Source organism: Thermobia domestica, chromosome 3, assembly GCF_964235325.1.
Source record: "Thermobia domestica chromosome 3, izTheDome1.hap1.1, whole genome shotgun sequence".
Classification (NCBI taxonomy): domain Eukaryota; kingdom Metazoa; phylum Arthropoda; class Insecta; order Zygentoma; family Lepismatidae; genus Thermobia; species Thermobia domestica.
This window is the reverse complement of record NC_137456.1, coordinates 284,594,963-284,608,663: the sequence shown is the minus strand read 5'-3', so window position 1 is coordinate 284,608,663 and position 13,701 is coordinate 284,594,963. Positions and strand designations below refer to the sequence as shown.

Below are 13,701 nucleotides of genomic sequence, written 5' to 3'. Positions count from 1 at the left end.
TTAACGCAAATGTTTGTGAAATAAATAGTAATAGATGTTAGAAAATACACGTTAAAAAAAAAAAAAAAAAAAAAAAATTACTCACCGCAGATCAAAGTATTGCGCTAAGAAGCGCTTTCGGAAAATATGATTTTTATATCAGCTTAGTTCATTTAAACGTGGAAAACAAATATGAATGGGTTAAAATAAAAGGTTAAAAAGGAATATATATGAAGTGAAAGAAATTCTTGTCAAACGAGAAGAAACAGGGATCATTGGGTGGTGAACAACATGTGTTAACTTCCGTTTGCGTAATTTTTATTTCTTTTTAACTTTTTTTTCTTTCTTTTTCGAACCATTTCCAGCTCGCTTGTCCGTAAATTCGTCTTAATAACAATAACAGATAAAATAATGGCACGTTTATTGTTAATACACAAAAGCATTAGATAAAGTTTTCACGTGGACAACGGGCAAACGTCGCAGTCTAACTGACTGAGAGCCGAAAATATACCCCGCTTGACAGGTTCTATCCAAAAACACAGTTCCGCCCCATTGTACACTCTCCTTCACTTCTGGACTTGTAAATAAGGAGTGCTGCGCGACGTCACCCAAAAAATATGATACATCTACTCATCGAACAGAATAAAAGAAGTATGTAATTGCTAGAAATGCAAACAAACAAAAGAAAGACACCTGCTGAGGTAGAAACAAAACTTACAACTTTTCGCTATTTATACACGATAAGGCGGAAAAAAAAAAAAAAAAAAAAAACAGCTAATTTAGAAGGCACATAAATTCTATCTATTCAGAGCTTATTCACGCATTTGCAACATTAAACACGAATATGCATGTACATATATCTAAAAACAATAATAACACATTGTTAAAAAAATTCAAAAATTGAGTTTTAGCGAAACTTCAAGGCATTCAAGGGGTTGACCTAAAAATATCAACTTTTTTGCGTGAACTTAGTGCTACCAATAGCATCTTTTCCCCACTACCATACTCAAAAATTGAAAAAAAAAAAAAAAAAAAAAGTTTTTTCGGCGCATCCTAATGTTTAATGTCTATCTAATATGATTTTTTTTGTAATTCAGTATATGTACTTCTAAATTATTTAGCTGCAGACATTACTGTTCTGATTTCTTAAATTAAATAAAGATAGACAGAATAAACAGCTTCTACCAAATATGTAGAAACCACAACCTCTGTCCAGAAAGTTCGGTGAACGATGTCATACTGCTCACGGTCGTAAGAGTGCGCCCCCGCCGCACATGTCTGAACAAGTTCCCGATCGCGACGCTGCAAATGTGTTTATCATGTAAACAACACATTGTAAAGTAAAGGTGTAGTGCGCGCGGTCGAAACCAAAAGTGAATACCAAAATGGGCAGAAACGAACGAATACACTGATCTGTTTCGAACTTAGAAAATTAGCGAAAGAGACTCATGAAATGCTGACATTTTACGAGAAACGTGCTGTCACCTTAATGTGTGTTTATGAGTGGTTTAAACGTTTCCGAGAAGAATGGGACACCGTGGAAGAAGGCCCCGAACTGACCATCATGCAAATGCATACACCCCGGATAACATACAAAAAGTGGATTAACTTTTGGCCTAGGATCTTCGTGTGATAGTGTGAATGACAACGGAGGAAGTAGGAGCTGCTCGGTCCAGCTCATAGTGACTCAGGATTTGGGTAAATGGTAAGCTTTGCTCCCGATTTGTGCCTCACATTTCACCGGAACAAATGCAACTTCAGTTTGACGGCTGTGAAGAATTATTCGACATAGCGGGTCGAGATTCAACTTTCCTGAAAACCATCGTCACCGGCGACGAGACCTGGTGCCTGAGATACAAACTCGAAAGCAAGCGTCAAAGTATGGAGTGGGGAGGGATCCACGCTCGCCGAAAAGTAAGAAGGTGCAAAGTGAGAGATCCTGCATCAAGACAATGCTCATGGTATTCTTTGACTTTGGGGATCTCACCCATAAAGAATTCCTCCCTAAAAGCACCACGTTAAATGCTATATACATAGAAATACTGCAACGCCCGTTGCAAAGGATCGGGTACGCCCCCAGTACGCCAAGCAAGGCGACTGGACCCCGCTTCACGACAATACCTGGCCATACACTGTCTTTCTGATGCACCTGGGCAGTTGTGCCACTCAATCACCCACCCTACTCCTGACTTGTCTTCCTCGGACTGTTTTCCTGTTTATCCCTAAAGACGAGTACGACAGGAGTTTCCAGGACTTGTACAGCCATTCCCAAAAGGGCATTACCATCAACACAATGATCAAGGGCGACACGTTTACCGAACTTTCTGTGCAGAGATAGTAGTAGCATCAATAGTTTTTTAAGGAGGCACGGTGGCTCAGTAGTAGAGCGTTCACCTCCTGTGCTTGGGGTTCTGGTTCGATCCCAGCTCGCGCCGTGTGGACTTTGTGGTGCACAAACACCGTGCTGGTGGGTCTTCTCGGGTTCTCCCGTTTACTTTACTTTCTTCATTCCACCATTTCATTCATTTCTCATCATCACCGTCTCCTTTAGCCTAACCGGCACACCCGTGAGATGTAAAACTGAAAGATTTCATTTCATTTTCATTTTTCAATAGCTTTTTACATAAAAAAGATTACAAAAGCATTATAGAAGAATTTCAAACAATAAATCTAAAACTTACTGCCACAAGAAACAAGGATTTAAATGAATAAACATTTTCAAACAAAAATAGGTGCATAATATTCAAGATCAAAATAATAATTTACTATGACGAGATAACCAAATCCATGCAAAATTCCAAATTAATGGGAAATAGACAGTCTGTTACTCCGATCAGAATAACCCTCTGATTGTATTGTGATCATAATTGAAGTTAATACTTAAAACGCCTTTCTTGAAATTTAGATTACGAGTTTTACTTTACATAAGGTTATTTATCCTAGCTCCATTTTGTTCCGTCTTGTTTCGACATACTTTGATTCCGTTACAATATATGAAAACAGCACAGCGAAGTTTGTTTGAGTAAGGCGATAAAAATCATTAACTTAAATACAAAATTTGTAGTGACTTGCTGCACATTTCTAAATGGAAGAAGATAGTCACATGTATGAAATATATTATCGAAAAAGAGATGTCGATTTTGTATCCTAAATGAAAAATAATAATCAAAGATAATAAAATAATGAGAACAATACAAAGAGGAACAAGAGTGTGATGCAAGAAATGAATAAATAAACGAGAATCCCACAGCTTCCTTAAATAAATGATAATTTCTTGAATTGAAATGCTGAAAGCCATCTTGACGTGTTTTTAACGCCATGTCTTACTATCAGAATGCTATAAGGAAATGATTAACATCCTATTCTAAAGGTTATTATTGTACTACTACTATTAAAAGGTTACTGTAAATATTATCACACTCGCGATGCTTTCTATTAAAAGGTTACTGTAAACATTATCACACTCGAGAATCTTTCTACTAAAAGGTTACTGTAAATATTATCACACTCAAGATGCTTCCTATTGTAAGGTTACTGTAATTACTATCACACTCGAGATGCTTTCTATTGTAAGGTTACTGTAATTATTATCACAATCGAGATGATTTCTATTAAAATGTTACTGTAAATATTATCACAATCGAGATGATTTCTATTAAAAGGTTACTGTAAATATTATCACACTCGAGATGCTTTCTATTAAAAGGTTACTGTAAATATTATCACTCTCGCGATGCTTTCTATTAAAAGATTACTGTAAATATTATCACACTCGAGAAGCTTTCTACTAAAAGGTTACTGTAAATATTATCACACTCGAGATGCTTTCTATTGTAAGGTTACTGTAATTACTATCACAATCGAGATGATTTCTATTAAAAGGTTACTGTAAATATTATCACAATCGAGATTATTTCTATTAAAAGGTTACTGTAAATATTATCACACTCGAGATACTTTCTATTAAAAGGTTACTGTAAACATTATCACACTCGAGATACTTTCTATTAAAAGGTTACTGTAAATATTATCACACTCAAGATGCTTTCTATTGTAAGGTTACCGTAATTACTATCACACTCGAGATGCTTTCTATTGTAAGGTTACTGTAATTACTATCACAATCGAGATGATTTCTATTAAAAGGTTACTGTAAATATTATCACAATCGAGATGATTTCTATTAAAAGGTTACTGTCAATATTATAACACTCGAGATACTTTCTATTAAAAGGTTACTGTAAACATTATCACACTCGAAATGCTTTCTATTAAAAGGTTACTGTAAATATCACACTCGAGATACTTTCTATTATAAGGTTACTGTAATTATTACCACACTCGAGATGCTTTCTTTTAAAAGGTTACTGTAAATATTATCACACTCGAGATGCTTTTAAGAACTTATTCTAGCCACTCGGACGTTACGAGAAGACTACTGGAAATATACTGACTATCCGGATGCTAAAAGGTTACTGAAAGGTTAGTTTATACTAAATGTCAGTTAGTGCCACAGTACGACAATAATTCTTCTGCTTAGTGTCCATGTTTTCTGTATATAATTGCTGAACATTCCGTGGTCGGAGCTGCCATCCTCTTGAAATGGATAAAGGGAATTTACGTAAAACTTACCAAACCTCTATACTCTGAAGAGTGTGACAGTCCCAACCTCCGAAATTTCAGCAATTGCATTTAAAATAATAAACAGGAAATTGGAAAAAGGTAATTATTAATTTTACTAAGGTGTTTCCTTCGCTCAATATTAGAAGTTAAAAAAAAAAAAAAAAAAAAAAAGAGAGAGAGAGAGAGAGAGAGAGAGATTAATGCTAACACACCCAAAATCTAAAAAACATTGAACAAATTGGAATGCGCAAGTTTAAAAAAATACAGGAACATTACACACAAAAGCAAAATGCAATGAAAACATGCACGTGCTGAACATATAGGCATACACAGAACACAAATGCAACAGCAATATTCATAAGCACTGAAGACTACACAGAGGTGAAACAGTTTTAAGAAATCAACAAGCTCACATTTCCTGCGTTACTGTGCATTTTATTTACGATAACTGCTATTAAATGTTATTAAAATAGTGAAGTTAGAAAACACAATCATAATAATTTAATTTCGTTTAATGACTACTTTCTGTACATCTTTATTAAATTACTCATACTAGTAATTTTCTTTACGAAGTTCGTTTCGCTTTTCATTTTTAAAATAGTAATATTTTATACCTAGATGAATGTTCCTTATTGCCATGACAACAAGTGGTCGTCCTAGCATGTTTTGCCAGCTAGATTTGAGAAAGTTGATTTCACTCTTAAAAATATCAATCATCAACTCATAGTCAGAAGCTATGTAGAAGCGTTGCTGGTCCGTTAACTAAAGGAAAGATAAAAAAACAGAACAGAACAGATAAAAGAACAACTAATATAATTACAAAGAAATAAAAAAAAGTAACACAACTGATTAATATGAGAAAGATCAACGAAAGATTCTTTTAGAATTAAAAACAAAAAATAGATAAAAGTATACATGAGTAAATTAAATTGAAGAAGTACTCTTGTGGAAAGTAATGAGAAAATCGGAAACAATATTTCAGGGACTTGATAGTTTTATTTAGCAAACAGCCAAGTATTTTGTTTAACAAACTTTTTGGAACTGGTAAATAATTTCTCGGTGAATTCACGTAATCATAACTCAAATATAAGCAGTTTTAGGTTGCATCACGAAGTAGTTGTACTTCAATCAACCAGGTTAAGTGTACGCCATCTCTGTCGATGACTTTTAAAAATTTCTAAGTTGAAAGTTTTTACACAGAAAGGCAGAAAGCTTCACGTATGTTTCCAGTTGAGGGGATTTTGCAATTTATCAACAAAGATGTTAGCAAACACTGAAATTGTTTGACTGAAGTACAACTACTCCGTAATAGAAGTTAAGACTTTCATATTTAATTTATTCATCATGTATCCTACTGCATATATCAGCATTATTATATATCAATGTAGTCATGTTTAAAGTTTAGATTTAGTTCGTATTCTTTCTTTCTGCATGAGAAGTTGGAAGGTTTCCGGGTACGAATTCCTTGATGACCATCCTGATAGATTTTCCAATGGTCTTCCGTCAGTCCTACTCGACGAATTCTTGTGTAATACTTTTAAAAGTAGGTACAGGTCGTCATTTCCGAAATTTCCTTCCCATTTTTGTCGTTAATATTTTTTTTACCACAAAACAGGTTCATAGCAATATGTAATACTTTCTTAAATAAATTCAAGTCAACTAAACTGAATATCGTTACAACTCATAAAAGGCTTGGCAAGCTTTTTATTGTGCGATGCGTAGACAACATATTGAATTTCATCGTCGCTATTCTAGCTTTCTATACCGGGTATTGATACTTCTTAATTGTAAAAAATGAAATGAAATCTTTGAGTTTTATGTCCCACGGTTATGCCGGTTAGGCTAAAGGAGACGGTGATAATGAGAAATGTATGAAATGGTGGAATGAAGAAAGTGGAAAGAAACGGGAGAACCCCGACAAAACCCACGAGCACGGTGTTTGTCCACCAAGAAGTCCACACGGCGTGAGCTGGGATCGACCCAAGGACCCCAAGCACCGGAGGTGAATGCTCTACCACTGAGCCACCGCGCCCCCTTCTTAATTGCAAGTTTTCTAATTGTCTCATGATGTTGGGCCGAACCCGGAACAGTACTCCAAAGGCGCGTGCGTATATTTTACCTTTAAAAAAGCTCTGGATATTCTTATTCTTTATTGGACAAAAGGAAATATGAAAAACTTGCTTCCAAGTCTATATATTAAAACAAATTACCTACAGGGCGAAAAAAGATCTTTGAAAGCGAATGCGAATGTTCATTTTTTATTTTTTTATTTTAACCTGACCATGCTGTACAATACCGTTCATAAAAGGTTCCTGAACATATTCTTTTCTGCCAATAATTTGTGAGCTGATTAACTAATTAAAATATAAATGATTTATTAGCCCTAATTCATACTCACAGAATTCTTTTTAACTGTTAAAAAATTACACTGAAATCAGGAAATTTAACCGAATTCCCAAGTTTTGGAGCATGAGACGTAGACTCGATTTCTGACAAGGATGCATGTGACTAAAATCGCACACTTAGTCGCAAGTCCACGTCTTCTACAGCTTCCATGCGAATTGATTATACAGTACTGCCTCCGCAATCCGAACGCACAGCACGTTGTTCGCACGTATTTGGCCGTATGTTTCCCCAGCGATCGGGCTACTCATACGTTTTGTTATTCAGTTCGCCGTCGGAAACTGCAGATTTTATGCTTTCGTGCCTGTTTTATGTTATTCTTTAAACAGATTTTATATACTTAATTTTATTAATTTACATTTTATATTCAAATACAACAATAAAAACCTATTATTTTGCCTTAGAATCTTATGTTTTTATGGTTAAAATAATTTTTTATATTGAGACCCACGAACGGATTAATCCCGTTTCTGTTATTCTAAAGGGGAAAAATTGTTTTTGGAATTGAACAATTTGGAACCTTCGAACAAGATTCTGGGACGGATTAAGTTAAGATTTCAAGGTATCACCATATTGTAGACAGATATAAAATGTATAATCTATGAAATTGCACGAAGACTTTTTTTTTTTAGTCATCTACGGAAATGTAATAGAAATAGAAAAATAAAATAAATATACGAAAGAAAAATAAATACGAAAATATTAGCTATTGGGGAAATAATTGTGTAGCTAGCAGAATGTATTTTGTATCAAGAAACATACAGGTGAAATCTGTGAAACTGCTATGATTCATGTGTTTTTATTGATGTTTAATCGTTCATATTTTGCACATGTCTGAGAACATAGAGAATAATTATCCGAAGTTTGATTGTTAAAATTTATTAGAAGCAATCAATGTCAGATTTATGTCACTGAAGCATACATTAGTGCTTGTAGAGCAATCGCTATAGTGAGAATTGTAACATAAAGTGTCCAATAAATTGCAAGGGAGCTGGTTAGGCTTAATAATATATTCATAAGCCTTGTAGTTGAGGACAGTATTCAAATTTGCTTACCTGACGACCCTTGATATTGATAGCTTCCTTGAAGTTACAGAAATTCTGCTTTTGAAATACTGACTCTACCCTACATAAAACTTTCGTGGCTAGGGCGAACGGCGAGACTCAATAGGAAAACCTTGAAATTCAAACATTTCACGGTGGTTCGGATTCCACTTTAAGATATAGGTCGACATCTCATATAGTTTCGGTGCTGAAACGGACATTAAATTTCAATCCTACCAACAAACCTTACAAATCTGACATAGATGACTTCTAATTAATCGTAACAATCAACCTTCGGTAATGGATGTTTGAACTAAGCCAATCTACCAAACAAAATCTTGGCTCAACTGCAGATATGAGAAGTCGAAGAAAAGGTAGAGACAATAAAGAAAAAACAAAAATTGCTTAGTAAGAAAGAGAGTAGCAGATGCCAGGTTTGGTGCAAGAGTAGAAAGTGTGGAGTTATTGGTAATTCTCAAGATAAGCACGAATCCAGTAAAACATCATACAGATTTTTTCATATTTTATGTACTTCCACCGTTTTAAAATTAAAAAAATCGATGTAAATTTTCTGATAATAACCTTATAATTCTTTATCTGCATTTGTAGCACACATAACGTAATGGTTGATGCGACTAATGGAATAATACCGTTAATGGTGAGGAAGAAACGAAGGAAGGAAGGAGTGTAGAGGGTTTGGATGTTAAGACTAGTCTTGATGCTGAAAATAAACGTCATAAACTCAAAATACACAAATGATGGGATGGGAATATCTGTGAAGGTAACATGACAGTAGAAAAACTTGATTGATTGAATGAGTGAGTGAACGTCCTTTTTCAGCACCGAGGCTATAAGAGACGGAACTTATTGTTCAAAGTCGGATCCCAACAAATACTCGAATGTATCTAGGACAAATACTCCTACTAGAAATTGAGCTCAAGACTACGTGTGTTCGTGTCTTCGATACACAATACTTGGGTTCGATGCTTGTGAAAGCTCATGTAGTTCGGATCTCACGTTAAGCTATACATCCACACGTCTCACATAGATTTGTAGCTGAAAAGAAGTGCAAGACAATCAACTACAACCAATGTAAGACAAGCTGGAATCCATTTTGTAAATTTAAGAAATACATGCGGTACCAGGATTTTGGAATAGGAGTGTGCAAAACCTCACCCTCAAGACATGAATATTCAGATTCTTATTAAGTTTAGGTATGGTATTACTTAAACATTATAACAGTTTTTATTAGTACCATATTCACAGCAGAATATTTCATATTATTGTGAAACTACCTGATCACACAATCCAAGTACTGAATAATATTCAGAAGATGCAGTAAAGTCCATAGAGCTTAAATTTATCGATATACTCTACTATATATATATATATATATATATATATATATTAAAATCTCAGAGGCTGTTTAAATATTTTAGTGGATCTATTTTTTTAACTGAGAGAATCTACTGCTGTATTAGAACTGCTAACAAACAAACAAACAAAAAAAAATCTTTAGCGACATATGCGAAGTTGAGAGGTGGCACAGATTTAAGTAAAATATTAGTATAGAAGAAACAGGGTAATAGCATAATGACTTGACAAGTTGATCCTTCAATTTTCAATATAGAAGCAAGATGGTAGAATGTTTCCAATTATTTTATGGGTTTTTCTGACATATATATATATATACTGCTGAATTAGCTACATTAATTACATTCAAATTTTCATATAAATTCTCTTTCTGTATTAATTTTATTTTTTTGAAGTTTTAATAATAATAATAATAATAATAATAATAATAATAATAATATCATATGTTGGACTAATTTCTTTGTGCTTCAGTAACAGCAAATGCTTAAACAACCAGAGAATATGCGATACTTCTACACCTTATATATATATATATATATATATATATATATATGAGGTTTAGTCAAAAAGAAGTTAGTTGCACTGCTTAAGAAAACAAAACAGAATAGAAATTTTACAATAACTTTATTTGTATTGTAAAGTCCCATTCACAATCTACTTTTTTCAACGTACTTACCTCCGTTATTTAATCATTTGTCGAAGTATGGTACAAGTTTTTCTATACCTTCTGCAAAGAAATCCCGTCCAATGCCCGATAACCACTCTTAGGCTGCAACTTTCACCTCGTCATCTGAGTGGTATCGTCGCTTTGAAAGTTCGTCTTTCATGGGACCAAACAAATGGAAGTAACACGGTAAAAGATCTGGGCTATAAAGAGGGTGATCCCACACTTATCTAAACTTTGTCAGAAGTTCGCACGTTTGTTGTGTTGCATGCGGTCTTGCATTATCATGTAGGAACACAATTGCACTGCATTTTCACTGTACACTTCATGCAACTGCCGACAAATTTTAGTGCAGTTACACCTTTTCGCTCACAATAAATAAATAAATAAATAAATAAATAAATAAATAAATAAATAAATAAAACGAATCACTACACGCATTTCCAATTTGGACGCAACTTTCAGCTGTCGGAATATGTTTACGATTAATTATCAGAACACCTCCACTTGCTTCGTGAAAGCCGCTACGTCACACGATAGAGATACATGTCTCAGTGTTGCCGCACAGTTTCATCAAAATAGCCTTTGGCCGAAAATATTTACGAAGGAGTGCAACTAACTTTCTGACTGACCCACGTATATATCCTAAACCAGCTGAACCCTCTGTCTTCGCAAGGGGGAAATAGGTTTATGGAAAATATTTGAAAGAAGCATATGAATTCTTCCCCCCCTCCCCTTAGGATGCGTATTTCAATCGAAATGGAATGGTAAGAATCCAGCTTGAACTAAATGGTAAATATGTTCACTCGTTTCCTTTGACTAACCACTTCCGTGTGACGATTTCTTCCTTTTCTGTTCTAAATCTGTCGTTACGCACAGCACACCTATTTTTTTCTTCCTAAGTTTGTACGTTTCCTTGCTGGTATTTTGTGGTTCATGTTGAAAGTCTACGTTAGAAACACGTAACAGTGAAAAAGGGATAAAATTTAAACGTAATAATGAACGAATTCATTGTCTGGCATTAAATATTATTTTTGGCATAAATATTGAACTGCCCTCCTTACTATACGCATTTTAATGAAAGTAACCTGATAAAACCCTAGTTCGAGGTAGGTACTGTAGGAGTGTTGATGGTTGGTTAATAGTGGCTCTGTGTGTAGTGCCATGAAATGTAATTGTTAGAAAAAGATGAATTATGATTCGTTTTGTTGTTGGATTCATACTTCGGAAAGTAACATAAAAATTGGAATCACGATAGTTCGGAATATGGACAAGAGTAACTAAATACATTGTTAGACCATACCACACGAGATCCTCTTTATGTATTAAAGTATGGTTATGTAAAGAAGGTTTTACGGTAAGAATTGGTAAGATTATGGAAATAAATCTACATAACGATTAATGCTTGCAGTGATTAGGTACGGTAATAGAGGTGCTGTGCTTTAATAACATTACGTCGTAACCTGTTAACATTTCTACTATTACAGGTACAAACTGTTGTATATTTACGAATATACCTACCTTTTTTATCGCCAGTTACACTGTTAAAAGGAGCATACATCTTGGGGTGTAAGTGAATTAACTGGTCTGAGCTTACATTAAATCTACAGTGGAATTACAAACTAAACCAACTTTTCTTACTGCCAGTTAAACTGTCAAAAGGAGCAGATATCCGAAGAAATGTAACTCATTAAGCAGACTGAGTACACATCAAATCTAAAATGGAATTACAAACTAAACATTTTTTTCTTATCGCCAGTAAACTGTTAAAGAAGTACATCCGGGAAAACTAAGTAAATTAACTGGTCTGAGTATACATTTAATCCATAGTGGAATTACAAACTAAACTAACTTTTCTTATCGCCAGTTTCACTCTCAAAATGACCATACATCCAGGGAAACGTATGCAAATTAACCGGACTGAGTACATCAAATCTAAGGTGGAATGAGTTGAATTTGAGTCTAGCGTCCCTTTCAGCAGCGAGGCTATATGAGACCTAGACGTACTGATTAACGTAGAATCCAAATCACATGAGCTCCCACCGGGAATCGAACATGAGTGTCACACGCTAAAGGCGGTATGCTAACCGCTTAGCCACGAAGTAGCTGAAATTTAAAGTGGAATTGCAGACTAAACCAACTTTACTTATCGCCAGTTAAACAGACCATCTTCCACTGTTAATGAGTCGAATATTACCACAATTACAAGAAAATATCCTTTTGTCACTGTTACAAGGATTCATGAGGACTGATCTACTATGCTCTAGAATAGTATTATACATAAATCTTGATATTCGGGGGAAAAAAATATGATGCAAACTATATTCTAACTTTACATACCGCATTCATATTGTTAGTCTCACAATGTTGTCAATTCCGAAAATTATAACAACAACAGTCTTGCATTGTATCTCGAATTTATGTGATTTACTCATGCAATTTCAGTGTTCGCTGATACTTTTTTTTTGGGGGGGGGGGGGCATTTAAAAATTATGAAAATGGTCACATTGATAAGGTTTTTCTTTTCTGTGGAACTCTCCTGAGAAAACGAAGAAGATAGCATCACTCCTCAGAAACCATAATACTTTTTCTTTCTTTTGGAAAAATATGTACAGATAATGATTTTTATCTCTGTCTTTGATCTTTGTCCTTTCTGTGAGTGAAACAGTAAAATCCCAGGTAACTATTTTAATCATTCTCCATTACTTAAACGAAATATGCTTTACAGGAGGGACAAAGATTAAAGATTACCAAACCTTATGAACTATAAACACACATTTTTAGAGAGAGAGAGAGAGAGCGGGGGGCTATTATACAAGGCATTTCAAAATGAATATAGGGTTTTTAAGGCTTTGTAGTTTTTACTACAATTAACTTACAATTACAAATAATACATCAAATGAAGAAATAACTCAAACAGTTTTCCACGCACGCATGCGCATACACTCTTTCCTCTTCTGCCGTTAGAAAGCGTTGGTACCAAAGATGACGAATAGTGGCAGAAAGCTTATTGTGTTTTACATTTTGTAAAGATTGAATCTGTAGTTACAGTGCAACGTGCTTTCCGTATTAAGTTCAATTGCAATCCACCAAGTGATAATAACATTCGTAGATGGTATCATCAGTTTGAAAACATCGGCTGTCTGTGCAAAGGGAAGAGTACGAGACGATCAAGAGTGACTGAAGAACGTGTTGAACGAGCGAGAGAGTTTTTCATGCGTAGCCCCAATAAATCAATTCGGAAGGCTAATCAAGAATTAGCAATTCCAGTGACGTCTGTGTGGAGAATTTTAAGGAGATCGAGGAATTTAAGAAAGAAGATTGAAGCAGTTGTTGCTACAATTACTCCAAACACACTGATCAAGGTTTGGGAAGAACTCGTCTATCAACTCAATGTGTACAGTGTGACGAATGGTGATCATATTGAACACTTGTAACAAAAACTGTTTGAGTTGCTCTTTCATTTCATGTATTATTTATAATTGTACCTTAAATATAATGAATACTACAAAGTCTTAAAACTACGATATTAATTTCGAAACACTCTCTAGTTTCTGAGGGAAAAGCTATCTACTATTTTCTCAGGATAGTGTTACAGGAAGAGATAAACCTTAT

At 34.6% G+C, this 13,701-nt stretch overlaps 1 protein-coding gene across 2 annotated transcripts in view; it reads right to left on the bottom strand.

Moving 5' to 3' along the window:
- Positions 1-13,701, bottom strand: part of LOC145681103 (putative phosphorylase b kinase regulatory subunit alpha) — a 147,011-nt gene that overhangs the window by 68,468 nt on the left and 64,842 nt on the right. Inside the window, exon 11 of one of the 2 annotated variants that reach the window (XM_081752511.1) lies at positions 5,245-5,364. In XM_081752511.1, coding sequence (XP_081608637.1) covers positions 5,245-5,364 — 120 coding nt within the window. Of the gene's footprint in view, positions 1-5,216; positions 5,365-13,701 lie in introns of both variants that reach the window. The other variant, XM_081752510.1, reaches the window with a different exon arrangement.